The 19,111-nt window shown below is 45.7% G+C and overlaps 1 protein-coding gene across 1 annotated transcript in view; it reads right to left on the bottom strand.

Annotated features, from left to right (window-relative positions):
* Window positions 1-7,028: 7,028 nt before the first annotated feature.
* LOC8029760 (sodium/nucleoside cotransporter 2) overlaps window positions 7,029-19,111 on the bottom strand; it is an 85,672-nt gene continuing 73,589 nt past the window's right edge. Inside the window, exons 7-12 of the mRNA XM_040214906.3 lie at window positions 17,331-17,456; window positions 17,100-17,227; window positions 14,580-14,748; window positions 13,082-13,234; window positions 11,918-12,098; window positions 7,029-7,514 (exon numbers count right to left, since the gene is read on the bottom strand). Coding sequence (XP_040070840.1) covers window positions 7,498-7,514; window positions 11,918-12,098; window positions 13,082-13,234; window positions 14,580-14,748; window positions 17,100-17,227; window positions 17,331-17,456 — 774 coding nt within the window. The 3' untranslated portion in view covers window positions 7,029-7,497. The remainder of the gene's footprint in view (window positions 7,515-11,917; window positions 12,099-13,081; window positions 13,235-14,579; window positions 14,749-17,099; window positions 17,228-17,330; window positions 17,457-19,111) is intronic.

Below are 19,111 nucleotides of genomic sequence, written 5' to 3'. Positions count from 1 at the left end.
CTGAGGCTGGACAAGTGCGTGTTCCTGACCCCCAGCGTGGAGTACCCGGGACACATCATCTCCCAGGCTGGCCTGGCCCCGGCTCCCCGCAAGATTGAGGCCGTGCTCAAGGCGCCGAAGCCCAAGAGCAAGAAGGAGCTTCAGAGCTACCTCGGCCTCATCAACTTCTACAGGAGGTTCCTGCCCAACCTGTCGACGCATCTAGAGCCGCTGCATTGCCTGCTTCGTGATGGGCAGCAGTGGGATTGGAAGAAGGAGCAGGACTTGGCCTTCCAGCGCAGCAAGAAGCTCGTCGTTAAGGCTCCAGTGCTGGTGCACTTCGATCCGGCCAAGCCTGTGGTCCTCACCGTGGATGCGTCACCGTATGGGGTAGGAGCCGTCCTGTCGCACCGGGGTCAGGATGGTCAGGAACGTCCTGTGGCGTTTGCTTCTCGTCGACTACATGCGGCGGAGCAACGCTACAGCCAGCTCGACATGGAAGGCTTGGCCCTCATCTTCGGGGTCCAGCGCTTCCATCAGTACCTGTGGGGCCGGCAGTTCGAGGCAGTCACGGACCACAAGCCGCTGCTGGGGCTGCTGGGACCTGACAAGGCAGTTCCAGTGCAAGCCTCGCCTCGAGTGGTACGCTGGGCCTTGACGCTGGCAGCCTACAGGTACAAGCTGGTCTACCGCCCTGGGAAGGACCTGGGACCTGCAGACGCCCTGAGCCGCCTGCCCCTGCCGGAGGTGCCTGCTGCCGTTCCAGAGCCAGCTGACGTGTTCCTGCCAGAGCGGGCCTACCCGGGGGTGCTCACCAGGACTGCGGTGGCGCAGGCGACCAGCCGGGACCCGGTCCTGTCTCAGGTGGTCAAGGCGGTTGCCCGAGGGGAGGAGCTGCGTCACCAGGCGTTCAGCCACAAGACCGCCGAGCTGAGCCTGGAGCAGGGCTGCCTGCTGTGGGGTTCCAGGGTGGTGATTCCACAAAGTCTGCGGGCCAAGGTGCTGCAGCTGCTGCACGCGGGGCATCCTGGCATTGAAAAGACCAAAATGTTGGCACGGTCGCACGTTTGGTGGCCTGGCTTGGACCAGGACATCGTGCACCAGGTGCAAGGCTGCCAGGTCTGCCAGGAGAACCAGCGAGCCTCGCGCCACGTGGAGATCACCCCCTGGCCGTTCCCACAGAGGCCGTGGTCCCGCTTGAACGTGGACTATGCGGGACCCTTCAAGGGCCACTACTTCCTGGTGGTAGTGGACGCCTTCTCCAAGTGGGTGGAGGCACTGCCAGTCACCAGTCCCTCGGCAAGCGCGACCATTGCGGCGCTGCGGCAAGTCTTCGCGGCGCAGGGATTGCCGGACATTATTGTGTCCGACAATGGTCCCGCTTTCGCTAGCGCCGAGTACCTGGACTGGCTGCAGAGGAATGGAATCCGCCGGATGATGGTTCCGCCGTACCACCCCGCTTCCAATGGTGCGGCCGAGCGGGTGGTACAGACCCTCAAGAACAAGTTGAAGAGGAGCCAGCCCGGGGATTTCCGGACGCAGGTGGCCCGGGTACTATTCCAGTACCGGACCACGCCTCACGAGGTCACTGGCCGTGCCCCCTGCGAGCTTCTGCTGGGCCGGATGGTCAAGACACCCCTGGACGTCTTGCATCCAGACCTCCGGTCCACGGCGCTCCTGAAGCAGCTGAAGCAGAAGCTGGCTGCTGACCGAGGGTGCCGTCCCGGGCCTTTGCCGGAGCCGGGAGCGTCGGTGTACGCCAGGAACTTCCGTCCTGGCCCACCCTGGTCTGCCAGACATGTGGTTTCACCAGCGAGCGCCTCATCGCTGCTCGTCCGCATGCCGGACGGGACCACCTGGCACCGGCACGCTGACTATGTCAGGCCTCGCCTCGGGACCTGGCTTCCACCCTCGGCCGTCGCTTCAGAGGACCAGCCTGCAGGGGGCCCAACAACAGCACCAGTAGCGGCTGGCGGAGCGCCATTCACCCCGGAGCCGACAAGCGTCGCCACTCCTGTGGCACCAGTTGGGCCGGTGCCACTCCCCAATCCGGTCCCTGCAGCTCCACCGGGTGGAGCGCGACCAATTCAGGCAGCGCCCGGCGTTGCCACACCTGGCCCGCCGACACCTGTGCCCAGGCGGAGTGCACGGCAGAGGAGACCACCTGACCGCTACTCGCCGGGGTGACCTTCATCTTCGACAGGCCGGGACTTTGCATGACCAGACGCCGAGATTGTGTCGGCCGTGCGAGTCGTGTATTTAGTTATTTTGTTTTCAGGAAAAACAAACTGGGGGGGGGGGGGGGGGGGAGTGTGACAAGTTAGTGGCGCCCCCCTCCAGTCCGCCCGTCTGCGGCCGTTAGGCTCGGCGGGCAACAATGATCACCTCGCCCAATAAACGCCGTTGAGCGTACGCCGCTCCGGCCAGTCATCGTCCACCCTCACAACCAGGCTGCGTGTCGTCTCTTCTCGGCGGGCGCTTCGGCCCCCTTCGTCCACGTTCGAGAAAGATCGTGACAAGCAGCTTTTGCTTAGTTTAGTTTTGAGACTGCCGGGCCACGTCATACAAGCCTCATGGGCTTTCACGGACCCGAACTTTGTAAAACGAAAAGAAAACAATAAATTATAATTAGTAATTATTATCATTATTATTATTATTATTATTATTATTATTATTATTATTATTATATTATTATTATTGTTATTATAAAGGTATGGGCTTCAAAATTTAATTAATAATTATACAAGAGAGGAGTACCTGGGAAACAAAGTGACAAGATCGTGCACTGATCATGTTATTGTACGTTCGTGTAATTTAGGCTTTTTTAGCAGGAGTAATAAGACAAAAAGTGACAGACCATTATTTCATTGTGCTCAGGATTATGGGTGAAGACCCTAAAATCAAAACAAACAAACAGGTACATAAACAGGTTCTAGACAATAGTAAAAAGGATGACAAGGTGAAAAAATTCAACTGGAACTCTGTTGCATCTTGATCATGTCATCCTATATGAAATGGTGGTTGAGAAGTTAAATGATTTATACGAGAACTCGAAAAGAACGATAAAACTGACAAAAAGAAACCTTAGCAACAATTGGATAGACCAAGAAATATTAGAATTAAGTTCTGAAAAAAATAAATTATGGAATAGATGCAAACGAACTCTCTATGATGCAAACATTAAAGGAAGAACTCAGACAACTACAAAACAACGTGATTGCCAAAATTAGACTGGCTAAAAAAAGGTTCCATACGACGAAACTCAAGAGGTGTCGGACAAACTTACGGCAAACGTTGAATACACTTTTCCAAATAATCGGACAACTCCCTAAGGACAGCATAAATGAATGCCTAAACAAAAGGTTTGGGGCAAATATCGGGAATACGCTAAGCAACGAGTTCAATAATACATGTGTCAAGCAGGTACAAGAGCTACGGAACCAAACAAGCAACTCTGCAGAAAAACCAAAGCTATTCTCCGAATTCTGCGTAGCTGCCAGAAATGACAATTTCGGAACTAAGGGATATAGTTAACAGTATGTCTTTAACAATGCCAGCCGGGAACGATCGCATAAGGGTAAGAGATATAAAAATGAACTTTAGCTGCTTAAAATATGTTTTGCTTGCCATATTAAATGGCGCTCTGGCTACAGGAAATATACCTAATAAGCTAAAGGTATCGGTTGTTAGGCCTATATAAAAGAAGGAGAATAAAAAAACGACTATCCAATTATAGGCCCATCGCGTTGCTACCTGTCATCTCGCAGATCATGGAAAATTTTGTCTTAAAAATAATGTCTCCCTTTTGCGAAGAGTATTTATTAATTGGCAACAGTCCGTACGGCTTCAGACAACAAAGAGCACCACGATGTTACTCGATGATATAACGGATTTTATGAATGAAAAACATAGACAAGAACCAAATAGTACCTGCACTGCTTTTAGATTTGACGAAAACCTTCGATACAATTGACCGCACTATATTGCTAGATAAACTGGAAAGAATCGGATTCCGAGGGCCGTTTCTCAGGTTGTTTCGAAGCTACTTTTCCAACAGAACGCAGAAAGTCAGATTTGGGGATGATACAAGTGACGCCTTGTACTTCAACTACGGTGTACCCGAACACTCGGTGTTGGGCCCTATGCTTTTTATTGTATGTGTTAATGATCTCGTCTTGCTGCCCTTAAAGTCCAACATTTATCTGTACGCTGATGATACAGCTTTATTCTTGGCGGATGAAAATTACTTTACTGCGGTCTCAACTCTACAGGAGGATATAAAACAAATAAAGATTTGGTTTTCAAAAAATGGTATTTTTGTGCACAACGAAAAAACGCATTTGATGTGCTTTAGACCTCATCAAATACGCGTTAACCTTACAGAGACTGTTTACTTCCATTTAACGATACGTAGACAGTGGTGTTGTTTACCACTACCCAACGTTACGGAAACAAAGTACTTGGGTCTATATTTTGACGAGTTCTTGACATGGAATTTACATGTCGATTATTTACTTAAGAATTTCCGGATGATTTAATTGTACCTTCATAAACTAAGAAGTTGTGGAGATATCAACTGAAGACGAATGATTTTCCAGACGCTAAAAGAATCTAAACTAAGGTAGGGGATAACAATTTACGCATTCTGCTGAAAATACAAAGGAAAAAAATAGATAACTAATTAAAAGGATGATAAAAAAAATATTACGTACGGCACACACGTTGATCATCTAAGCTTTGAAGAGCAGCTGACCGACCTGGACCTGTTGGCCATTCATAACCTACGTAGGTTCGAGGGCCACACAAAATATTATTTCTCGTGTGATTTCAGAGTACAATTCGCTAAACCAAAAAGTCTTACGCACACAGAACGGTCTGACGTTCCAAGGCTATACACCAATTATGAAAAAAAAATGCAGAAGTATTACATTCTTACATATTTCAATGATCTTCTAAAGAATTTATTCGATCTCTCGTCCTTAACAGAGGTGAGAAAATAATTAAGTAAATGGTTCGACCTCGTGCGGAAGTAAAATTGAGTGTAAATGCTTATTTACACGATGCATGTTTTCAACGCGCCACACTCTAGCGAATACAAGATTTCCCGAAATCGGCCGGTTCACACGTGTAGTATGACGCGGGAAACCTGTGACGTATTGATTCACGAGAATTTCGCCGAACCTTGTCATCTGCACCGGGAATACCAAGCGTTTCGCATCAAAATTATATGAAGTACGCACAGTTTGAAGAGACAGCCTGGTTTATTAATACCACTTAATGAACTTCGTCCTGCCAAACCCGGGAAAGAACGCCAACGTCAAAGAACAGGCGGATGATCTCGAAGAATTTTGGACATTTCGCACCGCTAATAAAGAAAGTTATTCCCAGCCACCATGCGGTGCTTGCACTCGTCGCGACTGTTGTTGAATCTGCACCGCGCCACCAACCCGCCGATCACACTAGGACTAAGACTCATCACCCGTACGCACCGTTTCTCCGCCTGTCGCTCGTCATGTTTGTTTGTTTACTTTCGGCTTTGATCCGGATACGGAATCGGCCAAAAATCAGACTCCTCCAAAAGCTCGCTCCTCCTCGAAGGTCAGACGCCATAGCGAAGTCGAGCGGCCATTTGCAGCGTCCGCGTTTCTCCTTCGGGTGATTGACAGGCGTCGGTGAGGTTTCAGCGAAAAATTGCTCCAGAAGCGAGGAACACGTGCCACTTTTTTCGGAGGCGCGCCACGTTTTCGGTCGCGTTCAGGCGGGGAATCTGTTTCCCGAAACCTAGTTTTGCGACACAAGATTCGCCAATAAGATGCAGCGTGTGAATAGACCTTTAATGTTTTTTGGACCTATACGTTTCAATGTTTACATCGAAGTGGTAAATTTCTGTTCTATTTGTGTTCAAAATATTTTCTTACTATTGCAAACATATCATGGATCGAGAAGAAAGGGGAAAATGTATTTTGTTGTTTCTTTTTGCTCTGTTAACAAACCCATTGTGTTCTCCTAGGTATACCGAACGTTGTGCGAAGTAAAATGAAAATCATATGATTGTATAAGGCAAATAGAATCGGCAGTTTTTTTTTTCTTTGACCGTAATTGAAAAGCGTATGACGTCCTCGATTTAATCTATATGCTTTTATTTCGCGGAAAGGTGCAATGATGATATAGAACTAAGTTTGTAACATGTGGTGTCAAAATTGAGGTTTGTTTATTTTACGCTTGTTTGTCTCTGTTTTTTTTTTTTCTTTTTAATTTGCGTTTCTTTTATAGACTACCTGTTCTCACACACAAGCACGCAAGTGCTTTCGTGAGGCAGTAATCGATGTATGTGAATGATTGTGTGCTAATAAAACTACTATTTTTATCATTATTATATCTGGCATTATGAGGTTACATCTGGCAAATACACCATATCAGGTTATATGTGCCCAATTTTCGATATGTGCCATATCTGAAATATTTATATCTGGCCAGAAGTAATTTTTTTGTAAGGGTTGGCGCTCTGCTGTATCTGGGAACAGGCCTTTATGAGACCCATTTCCGAACAACGAGCGCTCACGCTGGAAGGGCGCGGTTCAGCGCAAGAAACAGACAATAGATCATGTTGCTGAAGCATTATTTGCTTATAGCCTTCGCTGCACTCTCAGATAGACGAAGATAACGTTGCCTCGTTTACAACAAGGCAGTGTTGTATTAGAAAATACAGTTTAGGAATTTTAGCTGTAACGGCGTGGGCCTCCAAATTCACGTGGATTGGAAGCCCACCCTCTCCTCTGATATATTGACAACTTCCTTACTTTGTCCCCTTTTGTTTCTACCTCTGAAAACTCCCTCGCTGATCACAGACAAAAACAGGTTCGTTTAATCGACCCGCCGGTTGCAATATCGCACATGCACAAAGCAGTCGGCGTATAGCCTGTGTTGCATGGCGGCTCCACTAACTGCCCCGACTGCGGCCGTTGGCGGCGCTTCTGTGGTGGACCGTCGCGCCCCCTGTAGATCCCGAACGGTTCTTTTAGGTTGCTAGAGAGACAGGAGTATAACCATAGATTTTTCAATTTAATTTTTATTGTGGTTGACAAAATCCGGACTTTTAACATGTCTACAAACAAACACACGCGATGACTTGAGCAATATATGTATATACAGTCTAATATGTGCAATTTGAATGTGTACTACACATGTCATTTACATGAGTTCTAAATAAATTAGGACTACTATTAAGCATAAAAGTACTAGAACGTCCCTAAAATCATGCCCTGAGTTAAAACTTTAGACGCCGAGTAAAACTTAACGGTGCTCGGTCGCACACGGTCATAACAAAGATCATGAAAACACAGAAAATTATGCTGTCGTAAAAGCGCGATTAGCACGCTCTAGACTGCGAATCCGGCACTTCATATCAACATTCGACGAGTATCCTTCTTAATTTATACAAATCGAGTCCAGAATGCTTGAAGACGTGTTGACTTTTCTCGTAGCCTGCTTCGACAGCTTCGTGACTCCGACTGCAGATCATTCTATCATGCTTCCTGCAAGAAGGAAGGAAGGAACCCCTTTAGTTGTCATCCCATTTTGCGGTTGACCCAAAAGACATAGAGTAGCGTGTCTAAATAATGAATGATTTGTTTATTTATTCAGATATTGCGTTTTATTTATTAATAAATTAATTCGTTCAGTAATGTAAACATTCTTTGATTAAACGATTGATAAATTTTACAATACTGCAGGCTCTGTTACGGCACTAGCAGAAGTGGCTACAAGGTACAATGGCACAGACACAATCATCCGTAAACACGCACAATATTCGAAATAATTACTGAAATTATCTTAAGTTTTGTATAAACTTCTTCAGGTGTTTTGAGCCATGAACGGTGAATTTCGATAAGTAGTCGAATTTTATTATTTTTCTTGGAAAATATTAGTTTTGAAAAACATTGTAGGTGCTTTCGTTCGGCTGTAAAAGCCTTCCATTATTAAAGGTGTATTGCGACGTGAGTCTCTTTTCAGGTAAGGCGGTGAAACCAAGCTTAATGGGACCATGAAGCGATTTCGAAGTAAAATTTCATCCAAAGCACGTCGTAAGAAGAGTGAATATATAACTCAAACACAAAACTAGAGAGACAAAAATTTTGCTATAGAACTTTCAGAAGAAAAACAAACTCTTTTATATTTTCTTTCCTTCGAAAGAGCTCTGCCTTTTCACTGCTATGCATCCACGGTGCTAAAGCACATCAGCCAAATGTACGTCCCCTATTGGAGAAGAGCCTACCTCGCCAGCACCGCGATCATAAGAAATAAATATCCGGCGAATGTTTCTTAAACATTTTGTTAAAGAATATTTTGATGCACATTTTTTAAAATAATTAGCAATGTGACGGAAATTACCGAATAATATAGTGTTCGGAGCTATGCGCCATCTATCGTGAGGTAAGAGAAAGATAAGACTGTGCATGCCCTGTTTCGTGGTTCCTGTTATCTGCTGAAAAACATGGAGTCCGTTGTGATTGTTGACGTGGTCGGCGCGGTGGAAGCTCATTGTTCCGCGTGGAGCGCTATTCTTGACTGAATTCTCGTTGCCTGTCGCGATGATAACCCAGCATGTTATAGAAGGGAAGATCCATCTGTTCGCGCGGCGATGTTGTGGCGGCATCCTCAAGACAGCAGAAACACCTGTGCCGTTGTGTTTTTTTACTTTGACTATAGTGGTGCTTTCTTAGGATGTGTGCCCTCGAACATCGCCCGGTTTTCTTATTTTGCGCATTCCATGCGTGGGCTCAAGTTCAAGGTATTACTGGTTCGTACTGTATTTAAAGGCGTGTATGAAGGATGCGAACTTTTTACGCGTTTTGATAACACGAGAAAAATGATTAGTGTTAGCATTCCTGAACGCTCGCAATGCCTATTTGATCAAGCAATTGTATTTCTACTTTGCTATATTTTTTAATCGTAGGAAAGGCGTGTGGCGAGATTTTTACTATTTGTAAAGTCGTGATCGTCGAAGATGGCGTAGTACATCCTTTTCTCTTATGCTTGTTTCATTCACTATCCCCTGCGAGCCTATACTGACAAAATAAAAGTTCATAAAGCTTGAGCCCATAAACAACTCTCCATTTTCTGCTACGCCTCGGAGTAGCAGCGCGTCCCATTCTTTTTAAAAATACCGCGGAAACCTCTGACGGCGGCGGAGAAGCGGCCGTTGTTCTGACGACCTGCTGCGCTTGTTGCGGTGGTTGCGGGAGTGTGTCCGCGTGGCGCAGAGCGGTTGTTCCAGTCGCCCTGGTCACAACGAACGCATTCACAGCTAACATGCTCGTTGCAAGTCCCCGAATTACAGGTTGTGCATTCCGGAGTTTAGAAAGAAACTGCTGCAGTTTCACCGCTTGCAACGCGAGGAACCACGTCGAAGCACTTGGAGAATGCTCATCGGTTTCAGACCCCAGGTCTAATTATTGGGGTGATGTGAGTCGCCAATTCAGAAAACATGTCGGTGGTATCGGCGCCATCAGCGCAGTGAAACCCTGTAGTAAAAACTACCGGCACACCTTCAGCTCGCCGCTGACGCTCCCATTCTCCTACCGCATAGAAAACTTCCGGTTGTTGTGCAAGAGCACGTCACGACCGCCAAAATTACGCCGCTGCTTGATTTGCGGTGAGTTGGAGAGGAAGAAAATTTGATATTTCAATTATTTTTTTTTCTGTACAAGTAATTTAACCGAAACGAAAACGGTTGCCTGTTGGCGTTCAGTGAACATTGAAGGTCTAATGTAAAAGGTAATTGACAAAAGTAAAAAGGTAATGCCATGGTCTCTTGAAGTAATCATTGGTAATGAAGTGTAAAAACTCGATCTTTTTTTTTTTTTCGGCGTGGTCTGATAATATTTATTCCGAGCGAATTTAACATCTTCAGTGGCCTGTCTAGACGTTTACAAATATGTCAAGCTGCTAATCTTTGAATTGTAACGCATTATAAATGCTAAACAATATTGTTGTTTTTGTAGTTTTCATGGGGAAAGGGGGGGGGGCGGACAAAAACAGGGAGGGCCATCGGAAGGATCAAAAGATTTCTGAAGTAACAAATGTCAACCAGAAAATATGTTTATATATATTATGCATGAGAATGAGAGGCATGGCAAATGCACAACAAACACACCAGCCTGTCGAAAACAATACCTCAGCAATTTGAGTCGTGAACTGCCTCAATGAGGTGATGAGCCATAATATATCTGCGAATACAGCTGATAACAATACATATACATGATTAATGGAGAGTTCATCTGATCAAAACTTTGGTTTGTTCAGGAACCTGCATGCGAATGAAACAGGGATCGCAACATCTATATATCAACAATACTAGGATCCCATCTTCAGCAGCACTTAGCCTGGTTCCAAAACAACTTCGTGGCCACGTTAAGAAACTGACGTCACGAATAACACACCAAGACTAATCAATAAGCACCAAGGCGTTTATGGGCTGGTTACTGGAACGAAACACAATTCGTCGTTCTTTCTCGGTTTTTGAGATTTGAAGCGAATTCCCGTTATCAGACATATTTTGTGGAGAGACACATCTTGTAGCTAACAGTATAAAAATGTGACGTATACGTCCATTTACATTATATTTCAGCAGCATTGCACGCAAAATTATGAAATTCCTTTCAGACAAACTAAGCTAATAAATTACGACAACGTATTATACTTCCTACATGAAATCTAGAAATCATTAAATTAATTGGTACTGGTCCAGAATTGCCAACCGTATTTAGAATTATTCTTTATTTATATGCGTTAATAAAATTCCATAAAAAAACCAAACCAAATTCGGTTTGAAAGTTGTACATAATACAGCATAGAACAAAAAAAAAACTTGTATTCACTGCCATTTCGCCGGAAAAGAAACAAGTTCCCTCTTCGGTTGCAATGACTTTGACTAGGAAGCGGAAGTCTCCATCCGAAAAGTTTAGTGTCACTAAATAAAAATGACGCAAGCACTAATCGTCGATATATTAAATGTAACTAGTGAGCAAGGCTGTCACCTAACATTTATAAACCAATATTAAATAAACCTGTTTGTGAACGGAGGCGACCACTCCAGATTGGGAGTGCATGAAATCTACACGCACTATGCCTTTTAGCTCTGTTGACCAGACATATGCTAGAACATCTACTAGGGACAGTTCTTCGAACAGCATTATTAAGGTATTTTCAAAGCAGGACGCGCTTTCTGCTGCTACCCACATTGTATGGACGGCAGCCCAGACACGCTCTGGTGGCTGCCGTCAAGGCCTTCGCTGTTGTCTGGCCCTGACCTCCCGAAAACAAGAAAGGGGAGGCCGCAAAAGCGTTAAGGCGAGAAATTAAAGGCTGCTGTTTGTGTGGTTGATATCCTCATTGAAAGCGTACGCGTCCGCTGAAAATGTAACGTGTTTTTAGAAACGTTTCAAAGCGTGCACGATTTTGGACCTGCACAGCACTATCACTTTGTTTGTAGAGCCGTTTACTATGTTCCATGACTCACTCGTTGTCTCTAAGGCTTTACGCCAGAAAACACAGGGACAAAAAGTGAGAGGCTACACAAGAAAAGGCGTACCTTCAACTTATACATTTTTTAAGACTGTTGAAAATTTATAACTTCACACGCTCAAGGGAAAAGCACACAGTTAAATAACAAAAAGAAGCCAGACAACACTAACTCCAAGCTGAGGCTTTGCTGATATACTTTGTGCTTTAACTGGGCGCCTTTCGATTTCACACGTGCAGTTCGCAATGTTTATATCTGTCTTCGAATAAAATTGCTTCTGAAAGTACTCGTCCTGCGTTGCCCCTCACTTTATGTCTCCGCGTATCTTGTCGTAAAACCTCAGTATGTATCGGAACGAACTAGCCCAAATTGCAGTCCTAATTCAGTGGTTTCTTTGTTGCTGACTTGGCTTACCGGCGACGCATGCGGTGAGGAAGCAGGCCGCAGAGCCTGCACAGAGGGCCCTGACAGACATGGTGGCCAGTTCTGACTTCCGCTCTGGACACAGGGCTCCCAGTGCCCCCAGCGTGATACCGAGGGATCCCAGGTTTGAGAAGCCGCACAGTGCGTACGTCGCTATTATCACCGATCGTTCCTGCGGGTTGGGAAAATGTTCGATGGTGAGATACAAATGGAAAGAGCACTGCGCTGAACGACGCAGTAGTGCCGTTTTAAATGAAGACTAGGAAGAGGAAAGGGGGGGGGATATGTTTCTTACGCTTGCTCTGATGCTCATGGCACACGTACCATACCAGTTCAAAGAAACGAACAGGTATGTACGGTTCTGTAGACAAAGGTAGTGATCAGGCGGGCTGGCTTATGTTACACAGAACTTAAACGAAAAACGACTGTGAGAAAAGTACACGAAACCCAGATATCTATAACGCCTTCGTGCAGTCCCCTGTTTTCGTCCGTTATCTCCGGTTTTTTGCACGTGTAGGTACTTTACACCGACAAATAATGAGCGCAATTAGTGAGTTAACAGATATCCTACACTTTGTGAGTTTTCTTCAGAATAGGTACGAAATTTATATTTTAAAGAAGTCAAAAGTATGACACATATACAATGTACAGCATGTGTTTAAATGGATAATACTAGTTGGACAAGTTATGGAGGATGGAAGTACATGAGCGCTGCTGTAGCATTCAAAAATGTATATTCTCCTATTCTCCCCAGCAACATTTTTTCATGGAGTCCTGCTCAAGTCAAAACTGCAATCTACGTTCAAAAATAAGGAGCGAAAAATGATAAAGCTCACAGTATTAGAAAGCTTGAACTATACACATTAGACTCCATACAAGGCTTGTAGTATTCAACTTGACAGCAACTTTCTTGATGGAAATATAAGACATCAGTGGATAAAACCCCATAGAGGTCGGGGGTCTATTTAAACGAGATTACCTTCAAAAGGGAGAAGCAAATTATAATTCAAAACGCGAACAAATTGATTTGGACACTGGAGATCCACAGACCATTCAGAGATAGATAGCCCTGCGCCTTCACTGTGTGCGGCGTATACAACGTCGCACAACTCCTCCTACCGCAACACAAGAGGAGTTCTGTGGCGCTCCGCTTACCTCCAGAACGCTCCTGACCTGGGCGAGCTTGGCGTATGCGATGAATTCATTGGCGAAGGTTTTGATGCCCACGAGTTCGCCCACCACCCTGGAGTCCTTCCAAGGAACACCCATCAGGTACGCCAGGGGTGTGAAGAGCATCGACAGAAGCCACTGCAATCGAAAAATACCGTTCCTTTAGGCCACGGAACAGCTTACAAGGGGGTGGAGAATAGCCTCTAAACGCGCAAAGAATGATCCCAAAGAGGTGAAGCGAATTCGTTTTGAAAGCCGCGATTACACCGCTTATACATACAAAGAGGCAGTGTGCAGACAGTGGCGTAGACAGCAGTTTATTTTGCGGCGGTAGCACTGAAATGTTTATGACATGGGGTGCGGAAGAAACAGGCCTCGGATACTGTCTGCTTCCTTGAAGGGCGATCTTGTTCTATTTGTTATGGAAAATTTGTCTTCAGATATGTTCGATGTAAACATCTCTATGAAGCAAACATACTTTTCAAATACTTGAGACTTGCTGCAGATGATTATGTCACACTTGGCTGCAGAGAAGACATCATCTTCTGTCTATGTATGAGCAGTGTGGCAGCGGCTCTAGTGGCCTATGCGTTCTAAAAGTCATAATAGCGGATCGAGTTCATTCGGGGCCTTTTCTCTCGTTCAGATTGTGTTGCAAGTATAACTGCCGTGTCAATTGTGATGGGCGCATGCTCCAGCGTTTTGCTATCAATGGACGCACGACGACCAATAGCGAGCCATTGCCTTCCGTGCAGCGAGCTAGCAGGGATTTTCTTCCGCCATGCTGGAGGCCATGACTTGCCAATCGCAAACAGTGGTCTTTGCTATCCGACTGCGGTAATACACAGAGTGGGTCGGCTAACTTGTGACCAGACTTAAACGGAGTACAACCAAAGCAGTGTTGGCAAACATAGTTTAGCTGCGTGCCAAGCTGGCCATAATTAACGCAGATTAGTTAAAAAACTTGAAAATGTCCCTCTTGTGCGCAAACCTTCCAGTACGCAAGAAGAGAAAAGCCCCATATGTCATTCTTTAAACGACAGCATTTTCGTCTGATATTTTTAAAGCTTAAAAAAGAACAATATAAAAAATTTAAACAAAACCTTCACAAGCGAGTAGTTAGTTACACAACGTTCTCGATGCTATGCTTTTTATAGAACTCCTCGTGGAAATGCGATAGAGACAGCTATATTTTTCTTAGGCCATCGACACTGCATGTTTATCTCTCCTACGAAGGAATCACAATGCGTATACATTACGCAAGAAAGACGGTGCTCGTTGCAAACACGATATAACCGCATTACCTGCGGATTCGCCTGATGCATGAATAATTTGAATAATACCAGTAAAGCAGGATAGTTAAGGAAGCAAGGAACAAGCTTCAGGCACTGTCTGTAGACAGTCTTTTGTATGATGTAGTAGCGGAGTAACTGCCATATCACACCCTCGGAAAGCAAGGTAAAGTAGTGCGCCACTACCTCACCTCAAACGTTAAGAAGTCGAGCTTTACAATGGAGCCAAACCAGAGCAGAGCGCTGTTGAGGAAAGCGATAAACGCCAAGAAGCCGATCACATTGGCCACAATCTGGCCGATTATGGTCAATCCCACAGTGGTCCCGTTGGACGCTGCTTCCAGGACGTTCTTTTCTTCACTGCATTTAAAGAAAAAATAGAGAGAGACGGAGAGAGTGAAAAATGTGGCGCAGAAATACCTGAACATTTTTGGCACTCACTTAAAAGAATCCGGGACATAGTTCGCGAGAACAAGCAATCGCCAGTTTTTTTTTTGTTTTTTTTCTTCTCAGTGTTAAAGGAACCAGCCAGAGTTTCTGAGACAGAAACTATGGCTGTGTTGACATGGATACGTCATCAAAACTACTATACTTGTGGGAACTCCTCAGTTGGAGCACTATGGGTTAAGTGGTATATTTTGATCTACGTCTGTATCCCTCCGAATCAAAATGCAAAAAAGCGCCGAAGTCGTGTTCCCGATGACAATGTCGCCAAGCTTACATAGTTCCTCTAGGCCAAGTCTAGCGTCAAAGGTGACTGATAGCATTACTTCGCATGCCGTCCTTGCCATTAAGTTATGACATGTATAATTTTAGTAAACAGGTAGCTTCTGGACGTCTAATGCATATAATACGATAAAATGATCAACTGCGGTTCTTAATAACGTTTCTATAGAGTTTGTTTTGTCCACCTCACTGGTTCCCGCATATGGCTACTGACGAAATTTCAGATAATGGTAACTACTTTGGCTTTTTAGCCTCTTTACCTATACTAGTACTGCGAGAGTAAAATCCCTACTTAAATACATGGAAACACGACAAGTAAATAAACCAACCCAGATAATTGTTTCCATTAGAAATGCCGAAAACCGATATATTTGAGGAACGCCGAAAGAATAAGACACGCGTGCGAGGAGGAACGACGTACACTTTCTTTCACAGCGCACGTCGTACGCCGTCCCACATCTATGAAAGTTTACTTTGTCCTTCATCCCACATTCTTTCGGCATTCCTCAACTCTACCAACACGATCGTTATTCTAGAGATACATCTGTAGTAATTATGTTACGAAATTTCATTTACATATGTCCAAGGAGATGGCTTGCAGTACATTTTTAATTGCAAAGATAAACTACACAGATCCGAACGCACATTTTTCAGCCAAAATGTAACGCTGTGGCCCTGACCAGATGCTGAAGTTCGTGGGACACAAGGGTGGCAGACGACAGGGCTAAGGGCACGTGACAGGCGGTCGGCCGAAAAGACACGAGCTGGCACCGGACAGAGCGCGCTGCGCGAGGCTGGAGCCGGGCAGGAAGGATAGAGCCGTTCTGGCTGGTCTGGCCCATGGCGATCCCCGGAGCTGTCCACCAGCGAGGTTCTAACCAGGACTGGAGGGAACGATGAGCCCTGGCCATGCCGGCCTCGGTCATGACGATCCCGAAGTGGTTCCGCAGTAATACTCGTGCTATGATAACCTGGAACAGCAAGCCTATGCAGCGCTGGCTTCGGAGGAACGATCCGCAGGCCTGGACACGGACTCGGACGGCGAGCACTGAACGGCGGGCTACAACGAGGGTCGGCGGGCCCGGACTACCGGCTCTCAAGGACGGGCAACCGGGTAGTACACTAAACACATTCGCTGTCTCCTCGTGGTGTTGTATACGGTCGTCTCCCTGGGAGACAAGAGAAGGTTTACCGATCGGTGGGCGATCATTAATAGAGCGAGAATTCCACAAAGACCAGAAATGGCGCATCCAACGTGGGTCCCGGTCGCTATATCTCTGTTTCTAGCCGTACCCAGGTTGTTCCAGGGATTCGTTGAGCGGTTTTTCACTAAAGCTATCGATGCCCGTTAAAACAAAGTCTGTTGGAACCTTGGCGACTTGTCTCACAGAAGAGCTCAGCAGGTGTCTCCTCGAATCAAGTACCGAAAAGATTCGAAGGACAATCTTGTGGACGCGCTCTCTCGAGCAACCCGGAATAGCTGTTGGGAGGAGGTGATGCAACCCTGGGGTTTGCGAAGAGTGCGGGTAGGATGCAAGTAAATCGTCTACGGAGGCAGAGGAGAGGAACCGCATGTTCGCTGGAAGGCAGTATTACGACTGGCAGGAGGGGAAACAGCCAAGACTCGGTGCAGATTTAGCATTTGTTTTTATTAGGGTTTGGGACTTAGAATTTAAGAAGGGAAGACAGATTTAGGAGGTAGGCTTGGGGTGATGCGGTGAGCAATTAAGCGCTTGTCAAAGCCCAGGGTGCAGATGGGTTTCTGTCAGCGGGTGTCGGAAAAATTGCGGGAATAGCAGTTGACACCGGGAACGTTCGCGGACGAGATTGCTAGCGGGGGGGTACCTCAAAGAACACCACAAGTTTCAAAATGAACCGTCTTGGGAGGTCCATTATACCTTGAAATGTCTGTTTTAAATATAAGGGCCCGCAAACAACGCCGGGCAAGAAAGAATCAAATGGAGATGCCAAGTAAAGAAACTCACCTTTTGGGCATCACAATATTCGCCAAATTTGTTTTGCTCTCCTCCACTTCAGGGTAGAGGAGCTTTGAAAAGGCCAGCGCAGCCGGTGCGCTCATGATGGACGCTGTAAGCAAGTGACTCGGGCTAACCTGAAGGGAGTGACAGGGAATGGAAAATGAGTCAAACTGTTTTCCGTTACTAAGTTTGCAAACTTCTTAGGAAGTTTGTAAACTAAGAACAAAACGTGCTTACCCCGAAGCCGATGTAGGCCGCCATGACACTACCGGCGATGGTTGCAAAGCCTCCAGTCATGACTGTATGCAACTCAGACTTTGTCATAATAGGCAGAAATGGACGGATCACCAGAGGAGCTTCGGTCTGCAATAGAATATGAAGTTTCTACACACAAAAGAGATCTCGTACATGCATTCTTTGAGTTTTGTAATAAACAGCGTGTGGCTGGAATCTGTTATATATTTCCTATTAAATCTTCGTTGTTTACCAGTCACTAAACGTACATCAATCGTTTATACGTTCCCTTACTCTTTCCGGGTTACTCTCAAGCTTGCAAGATTATGACGTGCCTGTTCTCAGAAAATTGTTTTTAAACTATAGATATACCGGGTGTTTTTCTTTTATTCTTACATATCTGTTAAAAAAAAGCCATGGAAGTTACACGTACGCGGTTTGTGCGAGAGAGTTGTACGATCAGGCGGACATTATGGGGGTAGGAAAACTTCGTGATGAGTCGGCTAATTGAATAAAATTCGTTAATTAATTTCTTAATTACTGAAAATAGTCCCACGGTTCCAATTAAAAATTTGCTGAGCGTCGTCCAAAACCCTTAAGTCAGTAATTTTTAGCAAAACATTGAGCGCTTGAAAAGCTCAACAGTGCACTGAATTTACATCTGTGGAGCAGGTACAAGGCTGGGGCTGTGCAAGAGGCGAAAAAATCGCGCGGGGGTGTTTCAGAGAACTCAGGCCAAATCCCTCCTTATCGCAACTTATCTTAACGAAAAAAGGGTTGTGTCGTTTTGGTCCTGGGCCGAGGGCCCATTTCGGAAAATTATTTAATTCGGGGATAATTAACATGTTAATTATTTTTGCGCAATTAACTTTTTCATTATTGTGTTTTAGGGCATGGTTTCAATTAGAAAATTTCTCAGTATCATCAAAAATACACTAAATCAACAAATTGCAGAACGATAGAAGGCACGCGAAGCATTTTACGGCTTTCTGAAAAAAAATGCACAAATTCGCCGGGCTTTTAAGTTTCGGTTTTCTATCGAAGCGCATCTCGACCCCGGCGGCACCGCGCCCCGTGGAGAGATATTACATCAAACCTCTGCTGCGTCGTGCCATGAAGGCGCAGCAGAGGTTGGATGCACTATCTCTCCACGGGGCGCGGCGCCGCAGGGGCCGAGATGCGCTCCGATAGCAAACTGAAACTTAAAGGGGCACTGACACATCAAAATCATATTTTATTTTACTATCCGAAACGATTGCAAACGATGCCTGGACATTACCCTCAAAATTTGAAACTTGGGAATTCAGTATTTCTGAATTAAAAAAAACTATTTCCAAATGCCGAATTTGAAGTTCCCGCGCGATCCGCGCCAGTGCAGTGAGTCAAATTTTGCGGTCTCCTGCGACTTGACTTTCTTTCGGACCTCCGCCCCACGCTGTGAAGCTGAGCGCCGTTGCTACCGCGGCCCGAAGCGAGGAGGAGGCGAGCAGGCGGGATAGAAGGGTGCCGGCGCGGGAAAAAAACCGGTTTCGTCCCCGACTCGCCGATAATCCTCTGCTCGAGCGCCGCCAAGTTTTCCGAGGGAGCATACAAATCCAGGAAGCGACATCACACCGAAATCTGATTTTCGGTATTTCAAAAAGAAAGGCCGTAGTGCGTTCGCAATTGCGTTAAAAAACACGTTTTACGATTGCCGTTATTAAATGTTATAGAAAGGTCGCCTACAAAGCTTCTAAATTTCCTGATTTTTGACGTCACCGATCAAAAGAAGCAAGGAGGTGAGC

The sequence above is a fragment of the Ixodes scapularis genome, unplaced genomic scaffold, assembly GCF_016920785.2.
Source record: "Ixodes scapularis isolate PalLabHiFi unplaced genomic scaffold, ASM1692078v2 PGA_scaffold5__190_contigs__length_132052651, whole genome shotgun sequence".
Lineage (NCBI taxonomy): Eukaryota > Metazoa > Arthropoda > Arachnida > Ixodida > Ixodidae > Ixodes > Ixodes scapularis.
This window is presented reverse-complemented; position numbering and strand designations above follow the sequence as displayed.